We start from the raw sequence: 16,110 nt of genomic DNA, 5'->3' as shown, positions 1-16,110 counted from the left end.
TGAACTCCAATTTCTGAACAGGGGTGAGATGGGCCTTGAGTTAATTTATTACGAACCCTAATAGTTCCAGCATCTGAATAATCTTCTGCATGGACTCCCGAGCACGGTCCTCCGAGGTGCTCTTCACCAGCCAATTGTCAATGTAAGGGATCACATGCACTCCCAGTCTGCGTAGCGAAGCTGCAACTACAGCTAGGCATTCTGTGAACACTCTGGGTGCTGACACTAGGCCAAAGGGCAGCACACTGTACTGGAAGTGCTGCATTCCCGACCGAAATCGAAGATACTTCCTGTGAGCTAGAAGTATCGGGATGTGCATATAGGCATCCTTCAAGTACAGAAAGCATAACCAATCGTTTTCCTTAATCATGGGAAGAAGGGTGCCCAGGGAAACCATCCTGAACTTTTCTCAGACCAGGAATTTGTTCAGGGTCCTTAGGTCTAGGGGATTGGGACACAAGGAAGTACCTGGAATAGAATCCCAGCCCTTCTCCTGGTGGAACGGGTTTGACTACAGAAGGGGAGAGTTCCTCTGCAAGTACCTGCTTGTGCGGAGAGCTGAATGAATGAGTTCTCGGTAGGCAATTTGGAGGTTTGGATTCCAGATTGAGGGTGTATCCTAACTGGACTATTTGAAGAACCCACTGGTCAGAGGTTATGAGAAGCCACCTTTGGTGAAAAAATATCAACCTCCCTCCCAACCGAATGCGCTCATCAAGAGCCGCCACTGGAAAAGGCTACAGGGCCAATGCTTCTCAGGTGCCGATGCCCGCAGCGCCCTGGAGCTCCCAGCACCATGCATTGAGGGAGAATGGGGTTGGTGTTCTTAGCCTTCACTCGATGCACCTCACCGAGGCTCCTCGGTGCCGACGAGGACATCATATTCCCACATCTCCTCGGGGTCGGGTCCAACGATGGATGGTCCCGGGGGGCCTGATTAGCAGGAGGCCTCAAGGCAGGTGGAGTCCCACTCGATGCCTCACTGCTCCCAGTGTCGGGGTCTCTCAGTAGCCATGCCTACCTCCACTACAGATCTCGATGCAGATGCCAATGACCTCGATGCCGATGCCAAAGGACCAGACCGAGCCCCAAAAAGCTTCTCTCTCTGGGCTTCTCGAGCCAGTTGAGTCCTTTTCTTCATACGAAGACAAAGGGCACAACGAGCTGGGCTATGGCCTGGCCCAAGGCAGTGAATACACCACGAATGAGTATCAGTGCCTGCGATGGTCCAGTTGTACTGAGAACAGCGTTTGAAGCCACTGGGAGTCTTCGATGACATGGAAGAGAAGACTGCCCTAGCCATATCAAAAAACGCGATGGTGCTTGAAAAAGAAGTACAAAATAGAGAATACCTGGCCAAGTAGGACTAAAGACGGCCGTGACAAAAAGAAAGGAAATTTACGCGGGTCAAACAAAAAACTAAGAAATTAAAGGGGGAACTTTTTTTTTTAATGCAAGAAAAAGAAAGAAAGACTAAGCGCGGGAAAAGCAAGGCACTGAAGGCTCTACCGGGTGAAGAAGCGGAGCCAGAAAAGAACTGCCGCTCCTCATGCAGAAAAAAATACAACTGAGGAGCGTGGCTGCACGGTGGGCGGGAAGGCACTCTGTGCATGCGCAGTTGGGCGCACGTCGCGCCCAGAAGGCTCTAGCAAGATTTCTGCTATCTGGAATGCCCATTCATGGGCCGGCATGGATTGCCGACCCACTTGTGAGGATTATTCAGCCTGCTTCTCCTCGGAGAGTAAAGTGTTACTCTCGATGCAGTAAACTAATGGCATGCACTGCATTATAAAAATGTATGATTACAGAAAACACAGCACACCCTGCTACAGTAAGCTGCCTCCTTTTTCTGTCAGGCGTTTTTCTCCTTTCCTGTCAAGCACATGGCTACACCTGGCCCCTTGTGATCTATGGCAACCTATCTTACTTAACAGGCCGACCACTAGCAGCACTTTTTGATGCATAATTAGGAACTAAGTGTTGTCATTTTGCAACATTGTGGCACCACAGGCAAGTAATCGGTGATTAAGATGATCAGGGATCTTTCCTGGCCAGGGTTATTGGAGGTGTGAAGCGCTACACATCGCACCTCAAATGACCCTTTTTGCTCTCAGAATCTTCACTCCAGACTCGAGCTGGAGTAAAAATTCAGTAGTAAAGGGAAGTAAAAAAGCATGTTATAAATGTAGCAATTTTTTTTTTACATCAGTAGCAATTTCCAGTTAAACTGGTTTGCAGGCGTTAAGATTAGCAAAAGGAAAAATCTGATGTAAATTGCCATGCTAAAGAATATAGTAGCTTCATATATGTCCCTAGTAGGGGAGAGAGAAAAATAGATGCTGGGTTTCAGCTGGTACCAAAGGTCCTCCCTCCCCCCCCCACTAAAAAAAACAAAACCAGGTTCTTTTTCAGATGAGGTCCAAGTATGAGTTATTTGTCAAAATAAAAAGAATGCTACTGCATAGAAATAGTGTGTTCTCCAGGTTTCAAAAGAGAAACTTGGTTAATAAATCTTGCTCATTTGTAAGCTTGTTTCAAAATTTTCACTTGATATCCATATTGATATTCAACTGAACAAAATTCTTTAGAACATTTTAAATCTTGCATAAAAAATATGTTTAAGATGAAAACTTGAGTCATAGGAATCGCTTTTTAATCTAAAATGGATCAAAACAAAAAAAAAAAATATTGCATCAACTGAATTTTGAAACAATGTAGTACTCAATTGATCTCCATCTTGTATATCTTTACATCCACTATATTAACTAATTTAACTTATTTGCTAACTTTTTTTTATCATTGAAATCCATCGTTTTTGGCCAGTAGATCGAGTATTTTGAGTTCAGAGAGAGACCATCGATTCCTTAGTGTTGAAGAAATTTAGAAGAACTTCTGGGCAGCAAACATGAAACTAGGAATAAAGATCCTCAAATGAGGGTCACCAAGCCTGTAGAGATTGCCCTTGGTATACCTCCACTTTGTAGGGTAACTTAGAAACCACCAGAGAAATAATTTGGAGAATGGATCAAACCGATTGTAAAAAGGTTATGTAATATATGCCATCATTTGTCCGTGTGAACTTATACTGGATGCATGACTAGAAATACAAAGTTAAGATTAAAATGGAACATAAAAGTTTGATTACAAAGGAAATGAACTGCTCCATTGGTTAACCATAGGTTACAATAATCACTGTCGGCAACATTCAATGGACTACGACCGAGTGATCTATGTGGTAACACCTGCAGAGTCTGTACTATAGAGAACAATGATGGATTTATAAGTTGGCATCTGTAAAACCTAAGGGTTTAAATGAAAAAATTAGGTTCTTACCTTGGTAATTTTCTTTCCTTTAGTCATAGCAGATGAATCCATTACGAGTGGGTTGTGTCCATCAACCAGCAGGGGGAGATAGAGAGCACTGAAAAACCATAGTGCCTCATGGCCAGCTAGCTCCATCTGCCTCTTCAGTATTTGAAGATTCCAAAGCAGTGTAACATCGCAAAGCATAATAACATGAACTTTCCTCACAGCGGATGAACGCCCCAAAACTGGAGCTATAATTCAAAGGAGGGAATGAACTCATCCTCCTGTAACTGAACAGAAATCCTGAAGACTGTTTTCCAACTTCTCCCAATGAGGGAACATATCTACAGGAAAAAACTGAACATAAAAGTAACATGAATCACACATTGAACCACTGAGGGAGGGCTCATGGATTCATCTGCTATGACTAAAGGAAAGAAAATTACCAAGGTAAGAACCTAATTTTCCCTTCCTTGTCATCAAACAGATGAATCCATTACGAGTAGGATGTATCAAAGCAATCCCTAGATAGGGTGGGAACAAGCCACACCACGCGCCAGCACTTGTGCTCCAAAATGCACGTCTCTCCAGGCAGCCACATCCAGCCTGTAATGTCGGGCAAAAGAGAGCTTCGATGCCCAAGTAGCTGCACTACATATCTCTTGAAGAGTGAGTGCTCCAGTTTCAGCCCAAGAAGAGGAAATCGCTCTTGGGGAATGTGCCTTAAAGGCTTCAGGCGGAGGCCGGCCAGATAGCAGATATGCTGAAAAGATAGCTTCTTTGAGCCAACGGGCTATAGTGGCCTTAGACGCTGGAGACCCTCTGCGCGGACCTGACAAAAGAACAAAAAGATGGTCCAAGGTCCTGAAGGCATTTGACATGCGCAGATATTGCAACAGAGCCCTTCGCACATCCAGAAGGTGCAACTGCACATAGGCTTCTGGAAACTCCTCTTTAGAAAAGGAGGGCAGGAAAATAGGCTGGTTTAGGTGAAACGCTGAAACCACCTTAGGGATGAAGGAAGGCACCGTACGTACCATTACTCCGGACTCTGAGAATTGCAGAAATGGGTCTCGACAGGACAGCGCCTGGAGCTCAGATACTCGTCTCGCCGATGTCATGGTGACCAAAAAGACCGTCTTTAAGGTCACATCCTTCTCCGAAGCTCGCCTAAGCGGCTCGAAGGGCGAACACTGAAGGGCCTTTAAAACTAACCCCAGGTTCCAGGCCGGACACGGAGCCAGCACGGGAGGATGGAGCCAAAGCACCCCTCTGAGAAACCGTGTCACATCCGGGCAAGCAGCCAGAGAGAAGCCAGCGACCTTCCCTCAAAAACATGCTAAGGCTGCCACTTGAACACGCAGGGAATTATAGGCCAAGCCTTTTTGTACACCATCCTGCAAAAAGTCAAGTATCGGTGAGACAGTAGCCCGCATGGGTGTGATCGCTTCAGAAGCACACCAAGCCTCAAATTAGCGCCAAATCCTGGCATAAGCCACGGAAGTGGAACGCTTGTGGGCCTGAAGGAGAGTGGAAATGACTTTACTGGCATATCCCTTGTCTCTCAATTGCGCCCTCTCAATAGCCATGCTGTAAGACCAAAGCGGCAGACGTTCTCCATGGTCACCGGGCCCTGTGACAACAGGTTCGGAACCAGAGGTAACGGCAGGGGAGCCTCCACCAGCATTTATTTATTTATTGCCAATCCGGGGCAATGAGAGCCACCTCTCCTTGATGTAGCCGAATCCGCAGGAGTACTCGCCCTATCGAGGGCCACTGAGAGAACACATACAGGAGGCCCTGAGGCCAGGGTTGAGCCAAGGCATCCAACCCTGCCAAGCGAGGATCTCTCCGTCTGCTGTAGAAGCACAGGACTTTGGCATTTGTGCTTGACACCATAAGATCCATTACGGGCTTTCCCCATTTGGCACATATCTGCAGGAATACTTCGTCTGCAAGTTCCCACTCCACTGGGTCAATTTAATTCCTGCTCAGATAATCGACTCGCACGTTGCTCTGACCTGCAATATGAGCTGCTGACAGAAACTGCAGATGAAGCTCGGCCCAGTGGCAAATCTGTGCGGCCTGCGCTGCTAGTGCAATGCACTGAGTGCCTCCTTGGCGATTTATGTAGGCCACTGCTGTCGTGTTGTCTGACAGAACTCTGACAGCCAATCCTTCCAGGGTCAATTGAAAGGCCAGAAGCACCTGGAAAATCACTTAACTCCAAGCGATTGATGGACCACTCAGACTCCTTGGATGTCCAAAGACCCTGGTCACGTCTTCCTGGCAATGTGCGCCCCAGCCCTTCAGGCTGGCATCTGTTACCACCAGGCATCAATCAGGGAGCGCTAGCGGCATTCCTCGCCGCAGCATGCTGTCTGACAGCCACCACTCCATACTGAGCCTGGCCGCAGGGAGCCACGTGAGTCTGCATTGATAATCTTGAGATAGTGGAGACCACCATTGAAGCAGGGAACACTGCAGAGGTCTCAGGTGCGCTCTCGCCCAAGGCACCACTTCCAAAGTGGCCGTCATCAACCCCAACAGCTGGACTATGTCCCAAGCTCGCGGGCGAGGCATCCTCAGGAGCAGACGGACCTGGTTCTGAAGCTTGCACCACCTTTGCTCGGGTAGGAAGACCATGCCCGAGGCTGTGTCGAACCGGACCTCCAAATATTCTAGAAATTGAGAGGGGGTCAGGTGACTTTTGGCTATATTGACGACCCAGCCCAGAGATTGCAGTACTGAGACCACTCAGGCTGTAACCTGATGACTCTTCTGCAGAGTCTGCTCTGATGAGCCAGTCGTCTAGGTACAGGTGAACCCGGATACCCTCTTGCCTGAGAAAAGCAGCTACTATCACCATTACCTTGGAAAAGGTTTGGGGAGCTGTGGCAAGGCCAAATGGCAAGGCCCGAAACTGGAAATGTTTTCCCATCACTGCAAAACGCCGAAATCTCTGGTGCGGGGGCCAAATTGATAAGTGCAAGTAAGCTTCTTTCAGGTCCAGAGACGTGAGAAACTCTCCTGGCTGTACTGCCGCTATGACGGAGCGCAGGGTTCCCATGTGAAAATGCCGCACGCTCAGAGATTTGTTGACTTCTTTTAAGTCTAGGATAGGCCGAAAAGACCCTCCTTTTCGCGGCACCACGAAGTAAATGGAGTAACGGCCAGACCCGCATTCGGCGGGAGGCACGGGGAAAACCGCCCCTATGTGACTCAAGCCTTGTAAGGTCTCCTCTACCGCTGCCCATTTGGCAGCAGAACTGCATCGGGACTCCACAAGCATGTCTCTTATCGGGGCATTGAATTCTATTCTGTAGCCTTCTTTAATCAGGTCCAAGATCCACTGATCTGAGGTAATCTTGGCCCACTCCTCGAGAAACAGGGAAAGTAGTCCTCCTATCACAGGAATCGAGGAGGGGGCTGGCGCACCATCATTCAGAGTGTCGCCCTTGAACTCCAGGTCTTGAGCCTGCTGCTGCGGAACGTTTGTCCAAGCGAAAGGAGTTCCTCTGCTGAGAATGGCCACGTGAAGTGAACCCAGCAAAACGCCCTGGGCAGTACCTTCTAGCTTCACGGAAGCAAGGTCTGTAAGAGGAGGGAACCGCCTGACCCTTGGAAGAAGGCCGCGGCCTATCCTCGGGTAAGCGCTGGGGTTTGGCATCCCCAGGCCTTTCACAATTTTCTCCAACTCCTCACCAAACAGGAGAAGGCCTTGAAAGAGCAACTTCACCAACCTTTGCTTAGAGGCCATGTCAGCTGCCCAATGCCGTAGCCACAGAAGACGGCAAGCCACCACCGCTACAGCCATCTGTTTAGCCGAAGCTCTGACCAGATCATAAAGGGCGTCAACCAAAAATGACAAGCCCGACTCCATCCGCAGTGCCACCTCGCGGCTACGCTCCATCTCTGGGCTGTTCCACTGCCTGTTGTAACCAAGCGAGGCAGGCTCAGGCAGCATAGCAGCTGCATGCAGATGCCCATAAGGATAGGCCTGAAAATTTCAAAGGACTGTTTCACAGCTGCCTCCAGGCGACGGTCCTACATGTCCTTCAACTCCTCCTTCCACTGGGAGGGTAGTTTTCTTTGTCACAACCATGACTAGGGCATCCACTTTAGGCACTGCTAGGCGCGCCAAATGCTCCTCACTTACAGGGTATAATTGCCCCATAGCTCTGGCGACTTTCAAAGGCCCCTCGGGGTCAGCCCATTGAGCCATGATAAGCTCTTGGATGGAGTCATGCAAAGGAAAGGCTCGAGCAGGCTTCTTAGTACTTGCCATCCTCGGATTACCGGAGGAGGTCTCAGTACTCCCAGGGTCTTCTATAGAGAGGACCTGCAAGGCATCATTAATAAGCGCTGGCAGCTCATCGCGGTGGAAAATCCTCACCGCGGAAGGATCATCTGGATCCGCTGGCAATCCTGCACCTTCTTCTGGCTCTCCAGACCACGAAGGCCTGCCAGACCCCTCAGAGTCCTCACATCCAGACCACGGGGGGGGGGGGGGGGGGGAGCGCCACTCTCTGAAGGGGAATCCACCCTTCTGCGCTTTTCTTGCGGCCATCTGTCAGGGGAAAACACGCCTGATGGTAATCCAAGGCCAGACTCCACTGGAGGGGATACAGAAAGCAGGGCCACAGGGGACCCCTGCGGAAGAGCTCTTTTTAACATGTATGCAGCAATAAAACAAATTCAGGGGAAAATGGCTCACCCTAACCTCCCAGTTCCAGTCCGGGGGAAACAGCTCTTTTATTAGCCTCTACACGAGGCGCCTCTCCAGGCTCAAACCCCTCCGCCTCAGCGGGGGTCGTGCCATGCTGCTCCAAAATGGCGCCCACTGCCAGCTCCAAGGAGCGGGAAGAAACATCGCTCGCCATGCTTGGGCCGGCTCTACCTTCTGACAAGCACGCCTTACAGAGCACCGCTGAAGATTTGCGCTTGCCACAAATGGAACAGCGCTTAACTTTCTCAGCAGCCATCGCCGAAAGCGGCGGAATTCAAAATCGTCCTGAACGCGGGCCCTCCCCGGAAGAGCTACAAAATGGTCTTACCTCACCAGACCAAGTCTCCGAGCTCTGGTCACACTGCACAATCAGAAGAAAACCTCTCTTTTTTTTTTTAACGCTGTGAGGAAAGTTTGAAGCAACAGCGAAAGAGGCAAATTTCCAACTCCGGAGGATCAGTAGCGTGGGTAAGGCAGGGAAAGGGCGAACCTATGTGCCTGCATCCACAGCGTGGGCAAAGACAGGGACAGGGCTTGCCTATTTGTCTATTTCCACATCGGGGGCCGGATAAGGCAGGGAAAGGGCTAACCTATTTGCCTTTAAAGTGGGCACCATCAGCCACAACACCCCTGCTACAACTGGCAAAAGCACAGGAACCACCCCAGGCAGATTTTCTGAAGGAGCTTGAACAAGCTGCAACCACCCTGCTGGGGAGATAGAGGCAGATGGAGCTAGCTGGCCATGAGGCATTATGGTTTTTCAGTGCTCTCTATCTCCCCCTGCTGGTTGGACACAACCCACTCGTAATGGATTCATCTGCTTGATGACAAGGAAAGGCCTATTTATGAGCCATGTTTTACTACAGTACACCAAGCCATTTGTTATTAATGTCAAGACCCATTCAGTTCACATATCCAACCATGCAGCTATTTTCTTTCAACTGGCATTCTCAGTAATATGACCCGGTAGTAGTGAGCCCCTGTGCCCCGAGTGAGCATGGCAGAGATGGAGTGACACCGCACTCGGTCAGGCAGCCAGACAACTCCTAGCTTCACCTGGGAAGCGACCACCGTTCACCGGGAGTTGAGCCCCCAGCTGCAGGCGGCCACCAGGACTTTAGGAACCGGCGGGGTTGCACAGCCGCTGACCAGGATAGCAGGAAACAGACACAGTCCAGAACCAGTACTCCAACAGGCAAAGAATAGTCAATTCAGTCCAAAGTCAAGGCAGGCAGCAAACAAGCGAAATCCGAGAAAACTAGCCAAGGTCTGGAACACAGGAAAACAGGAACTGAAGGAAGTCGGTGAACAGCACTCCGACAGCAACTCCTCAGAACAAATGAGGCCAAAGCAATGAAGGCCTGGAGGCAGTGCTTTAAATAGTGGAGCAATCTGAGCAAACCAAACTCAGGTGAAGCCAACATGGCTGCCCCCATAGGAGTTCCTCCCAAGACCAAATATGGAGCTCCTTCCTGATCTTGTTTATACAAGATGGCCGTCCCCTCCTGAGCTAGCCAAGATGGCCACTGCCCGTGCTCCAAGCCAAATGACGGCTGCCAGACTTGGGAAACTGAAACAGACCCATCCTGGAGAAACATCAAAAAGCCGGCTAGCTCTGCCGGACCGCACCTCGCCAGCAAATCAGACGCGCAGGCCTGGAATCAGGTGAGGAACGTAACACTCAGATTGTTTACAGCTTCATACTGTTACTTTAATAATAGGCTGTTAGACTAATGTAAATGTCAAAACTCGCAGGTGCAAATCAGACTTCTTCCAGAGGAAGAATTAAGATTATATTCATCCCAAATTGGTGTGAGAAGCTAGGCCTCTCTCGGGGAGAGATTTTTCTGCCAAAAGGAATAGCCAATAAACAGGACCTAAAAAACCCTAATAATTTAGATCAGGAAATCAGGTCTTTGGAGAGTCAATATATCAAAATCAGACATTAGATTATACTCAAAATTACTATACTACTACTATTTAACATTTCTAAAGCGCTACTAGGGTTACGCAGCGCTGTACAATTTAACATAAAAGGACAGTCCCTGCTCAAAGAGCTTACAATCTAAAGGACAAGTGAATAGTCAGTTCGATAGGGGCAGTCAAATTGGGGCAGTCTGGATATCCAGAAGGTAAGAGTTAGGTGCCGAAGGCAGCTTTGAAGAGGTGGGCTTTAAGCACAAATACTTGTACAATAAGCTGTTGAGACAGCAAGCAGGTCAGGTTATTTTTATTAAAACATCTGGCCATTAATATGCTGGAAGATAAGGGAGGCCAGCTATTAGCTCATTTTTGAAAGGGCACAGGCAACAGCTCATTACTCACAGGGATGAGATGGGGTTACCTTAGCACGATTCTCAAATAGCTTTGAAAAATTTCATACCTCGCTGTTCCAGTCTGAAGCGAGTGTCAGGAGTGACATTGGATGTGTTTAAAACCTCAAAAAAAAGCACTGCCAAGTTTGAAATTTAAGAAGCCCATTGTGGTGAAGGAGATCAAAGACATACTAGCTGCCTCACCTACTAAGATCCCTAGGCCCGATTTTATACAGCTGAATTTTATTGGGCCTTTACTTCTGCACCCAAGTTTATTATCAGGCACTATATGATTTGCAAATGAAACACAGTGACTTGCGAGTAGCTCGTATTACACTCATACAAAAACCCGGGAGGGATATGTCTGAAGTTTAATTTTAATTAAGATCCTTGGTCTGGGTTAGGTTCTCAGGAAAAAGCCATCTGGAATCCCCTGCATTGGTAGCTTTCACTTCACACTGCTGTGTTTGACATTCAACATATACACATATCCTCATAAAAGATACTTGGCATGCCATTTACAGTGGTACTCCAAATATCCTGCTGCATGACAAATATTTTTGTCACCACTGACTATTCCTTTACATCCCAGAACAGTGGGGTGGGATCATGCCTTATTACCTTTGGGTTAACATGGGGAAGAAGTTTACAAGGTACCTTTCTCTAGAAAAGAGAACTTTTGCATGTTTCTTCCCATCTGTATTCCCCTTGATTATATTCTATTATTCTCCAGTAATTTAGCCCAAAATACTATGGTTGCCGAAGCACCGAGCAAGTGTTTTACAACCTCACCTGAACAAAAACACTTAACTAGCCTCAGGTAGAAGGCTGATTTTTTTCACCCTCTCCTTTTAAAAAACAATTTTGACCTATAGTTTACTGTAAGCTGGTAAAGTCCAATAGAAAAGTCCAACTCTATCCTGGAGTGAGCTCAGTTACCTGAACTTGAGCAGGCCAGCCCTGCCATTGGTGGTTTCTTCCTCGGGGAAAAGCAGGAGGGGTAGGCTGTACCCCTGGGAGGAATACTGCTTTAGGTGTTCGATCAGCTCAAGGTGGTTACCCATGGCACTTAACTCCATGAAACCCCGGGCCCAACATACAAAACCAGAAGCCCCCTTCGAAACAGGCTGAAAAAAAAATACACAAAGTGAGCATCAACCAAACAAATTCACTCAAAACAAAATCTCCATGAAAGAAACTGCACAAAAGAACATCTAGCTTAACTGCAAAACAGTAAGTATAAAACACAGTAAGGAAACTAAACCATGAACTGCAAAGCCAAATCATACATTAATAACAGGGGGAAAAAATTAGGCTGCAACAAAAGAAATCAGTTTCACCCTGCTTTATATTATCATCTGGGTTTTTGCTCTGCCTTATTTTCGGTTTCTTTTCTTTGTTGTTCTACTCCACATGGTGTTCCCTTACAACATGTTATGACTAATATTTTGTTCAGTGCAACTGATTTCCACTGAAATATGTTGTTTTTCCACATGTCCAAGATATCAGTGCTTTCTTTGTTACTCAACTAGAGAACTTGGAAATTAGGATGAGAAACGTCCTGGCTGATGGAGTGCCCAACTTTTGCCTTAAACATTAAATATTTGTCGACCAAAATTGATAAACTAGAAAGAGGTTCAGGCAGCCATTACCACAATGGTTAACATGACAGTTGGGTCTGTTTGGAAGAAGTGTTCTTCCAAACAGACCCAACTGATGTATCCAAAACTACTCACAACTTAAGATTTTAAGTTATTCAGCATGAGACTTACATACGTTTGTGATTATATATTCTAAACAGGGCAGCAGAACAGAAGTGCAATAAAATAGAAGTCAAAGAACAGTGGGTGCTGAACAAAGATCATGAGGAATTGTAAAATAATGAAACCTCAGTATAGTATGGCTAGACCATAAAATCATCCAGAAACGTGGGATCTTGTAAAAAAAACAACCCTATTTTGAAACATACAGAATGAACCCAGAAGTGGTCAACTATAGCAAGCTTAAACTTCAAAAATGCATAAGGCTACATTTCATCAGATTTATGAAGTACAACTTGTCATTTTTAACACCTAGATCTAGCAAGGAATATTTCAGGGAGAATCCCTTTCACCATTCTTGTTTTGAAACCAAACAGTACCTTTATTAACTCATTTGCTATGGATTTAGCTTTAATTTGAGAAACACCAAGGACCCCTCTGGTAACAATGAACATAATTTAAGGATAATCTGAATTTGTACCGTGAGTAATGAAGAATTTCTCAGGCATCAGAATGACTTGATCTCAACAATTGAGCAAAGGAAACCTTCCTTACCAGAAAACTAAAAACCTCTAAGAAGATAAATGTAGAAGAACTTGAACAGGAAGGTATGTAAATATCTAGGAGCGACAAATATAAACGCTGCTAAAAAATAAAGATCAGCAAAGATTACTACATAAGACTGAAAATGAAATTCAATCTACAATCCATAAAATCTCATACAGCTTTGGAATCAGACTGGCTACAAAGACCTAGACAGATGGGTATGACACTATGTTGCAGCCAATCGAAAAGCTAACATCAAAAGCCACATATTAAGAAAGAATAAGACAAGGCATGGCATCCCAACACACACAAACCTTGTCTCATATTTTTTGCTATCATAACAAAAATTGGCTACCATAACTTACAGGGTCAAAATTCAACACCGATTTCAAGGCACTCAGGCAACATAAGCCTGAGGGCCAGATGCACAAAGTCCCCATTAAAAACTGCGTACGTTTAGATTCTCAGTAGAACTTACCAACTTGGAAATAGCGAGCGATGCTCAAAGGAAAAAAGCATGCAAATGAGTTGCACGCAATTTTAGTGAGCAGCTTGGTAGGAAAAGCACCTAGCACATGTGCAGAACACTCTCTCAGTAACTTGTCCCTGCTCTGCGCATGTGGTAGGACTAGTGTACTCTTACCTTTCCCTTTCAGTACTTGCTGGCTCCACTGTCCAACATCCTCCCGTCTCCTTTCCCTTGCAGTGCTCTGGTGCTGGCTCAACCTTCCTCCTGCAGCTTGTCTTCCCTCTGTCCCTCCATTTCACTTGGGAATCTACTTCTTGCTGAAATCCCCCCCTAGCTGATAGGCTGTCTGCTTGTTTCTCCACCCCTAAGCTGTTCTCTGCTCTGGTGCTCTGGGACAGTTTGCTATTGAAAAAAGAAAAAAAATCATCTTGCTGAAAGCCACTCCCCAGCTGTTTCTCTGCCCCTGTAAGCTGTTCTCTGCTCTCCGACAAGTTTTGCTATTGAAAAATACAAGCAAACTGTTGCTTCCAGAAGTCTTCCTCACATGAGGCCTCCAGACCAGACAGAAAATTTTCCACGTTAAAGGCAGGTGCTCCTTTCTATGCATCACTCGGAATGCTCATTTTAATACTAATGAGCTGTCTGTAATACATTTGCATAGGACTAGCCGCTACCCCGAACAATAAAAACCATGCAGCACCCCTTTGTGAATTATACGCTGAATAACATGATTGCACGACTGGGTAGAACCAGTTTAAATCAGACGTTGCTAGCGCAGTAAGCTTTGAGTATTAGCTGCCCCCGAGTACCTAAAGAATAAATTAGCTTTCTACACACCTTGAAGGTCCTCTCAAGACGCATCACCATCTATACCTTCAAAGGAAACTGCATAATGTGAAACTCACCAGCAAACGCTCTCAGGAGTAGCCCTTACACTATGGAACTCACTCCCAGAACGGCCATGCTGAACTCACCTACCTCCACCTTAGGAAGCAAGTGAAAGCCTGTCTCTTTCCCCAAGCCTTTTAATGTGTGGCCAGGGCTTAATTTGTAGAAAAAGAAAAGTGGAGCTGAAGGCAAGGCAGAGCCAGATGTGAACTTGCTCCTATACACATAATGCAGGGCTTCATTTGTACTTAAAATGGAAGCAGATATGTACATACACTTGTTTTAAATTTAAATATATGAATCTTTCAAAAGTCACCAAACAGTAGTACAAGTTTGCAACATTATGAAAAAAAATCTTGGACTAATCAGTGGTTTTCCCTCAACATTTACACATTTGATACCACATTTTTCTCCTCAGAAATTTTGGCAGCTGGGTGGCATGAAGGAAGTAGCAGAATACTGCACAGAATTATAAATGCAGAATCTTTGAAGGATGAGGACCTCGTGGGACATTTGCAGACTTAGCTCACAAAATCCTGAATTTGGGGTTGTTGGAGGATACCTTTAAAACTGAGTGGGCCCAAATGATAGGTTTTAAGAGTGGTGATACCGCACACCCTTTTGTGGCTGTGTTCCATGTTTTCCATCTGGTGCACAAGCAGATTATTCTAAAGGCTCTATGTCAAAGGATGAATTTGGAATATGATAAATCGGAAAGTCCTCTGTTTCCATGATATACTGTCAAAGTGCACACCCAACAGAAAGCTTTTGTTCCTCTATGTGTTGTTACATGCTTGGAAGATTTCAAATGCATTACTTTATCAGGCGCGATTAAGGTTGCCTATGATGGTTAAACACACTTATTTTTACTTCAGTGAAGGCAGTTCTTCAAAATCTCCCAGCTAATGTTTAACTTAAGCAGCTACTTCTTTGTGTCTTGGACTAATAGGCAGAACTAGTTAGTCTACACCTCTTGATTTCCCAGACTCTCTCATGCAAATTCTTGTTATTTTTGTTCTCCCCATTTTGCTTGCGAATCGTAGGAAGGTGGTCCTTTATTTTGTCCTTAGTTTCTTCCTAGTTCTTGTTTACTCTTCTGAAATATGTGGCTATGCACATTGTCTTTGTGGGATTTATCGGGTTGGTAAGGTGGGCTGGGCAGAGGGAGATCACGTGTTAGGTACCATACTGTGTGGGACATTAGGATAATAAGGGGGTGACAATGAAGAAATTCTGTGGGTTCCTGGCTGATATTACATGTTTTTGCAATCTGATGTTTTTGTTGCCTATAGTTGGTTTATTATTTGTAATCAATAAAATAGATTTAACATAAATAAACTACCTCTCTCTGCTACATGGGGATTGTCCTATTATGCAAGTTACCCTCTTTCTCAGTGGGTGTTGTCAATTATGAAAGATCACTTTGCTCTCTCCTATCTAACTAGGAAAATAAATCAAGTGATCCTAAGTAGTCCCACACTTAATGGTTGCACCCGAGTTCAATGGTTCTTTAAAACTTCTTGACATTTGGCCTTTCTACTGTCAGAGCATCAACCAGTCCACTACAAATTTTCAACCTTCCCTTCTGACATGTTTATTGAGAACAGTATATCAAACCTATAAGCAGCCATAAACCTTCTAAAATGAACAGTGACACTTTATTTATAAATTTGAGATTACATTCAAGACAAAAAAACATCTTGATACAGAAAACAAGAGGGGTTCAAAAATACTACAACAACCCTAGTATAACCAATGGGCTCATTTTCGAAACACAAAAATGTTGCAAAAAGTGTCAAAGCAGTATTTGGATGAATTTCTTCTCAAAACGTCCAAATCGGTATTTTCTAAACCTATCTTGAAACATATTTCGCAGATATTTATCTATGCAACTAGTCTGCAGTGCGTCCAAATTGCAAGGGCAAGTGTCAGGGGTGGGTTTACGGTGTTCCTAACACTTGGACATTTTACAGCCATAATGTAGCAAAATGAAAACACCTAGGGCAGTGGTTCCCAAACCTGGTCCTGGAGGCACCCCAGCCAGTCAGGTTTTTGGGATATCTACCATGAATATTCATGAGATATTTTCATACTCTG

The 16,110-nt window shown here is 45.7% G+C and overlaps 1 protein-coding gene across 1 annotated transcript in view; it reads right to left on the bottom strand.

The window, feature by feature from the left end:
• Positions 1-16,110, bottom strand: part of LOC115458944 (ancient ubiquitous protein 1-like) — a 39,334-nt gene that overhangs the window by 8,810 nt on the left and 14,414 nt on the right. The window contains exon 4 of the mRNA XM_030188803.1: positions 11,290-11,477. Coding sequence (XP_030044663.1) covers positions 11,290-11,477 — 188 coding nt within the window. The remainder of the gene's footprint in view (positions 1-11,289; positions 11,478-16,110) is intronic.

Source organism: Microcaecilia unicolor, unplaced genomic scaffold (genome assembly GCF_901765095.1).
Source record: "Microcaecilia unicolor unplaced genomic scaffold, aMicUni1.1, whole genome shotgun sequence".
Classification (NCBI taxonomy): Eukaryota; Metazoa; Chordata; class Amphibia; order Gymnophiona; family Siphonopidae; genus Microcaecilia; species Microcaecilia unicolor.
The sequence above is the reverse complement of the archived record's forward strand: the minus strand, read 5'-3'. Positions and strand labels throughout refer to the sequence as shown.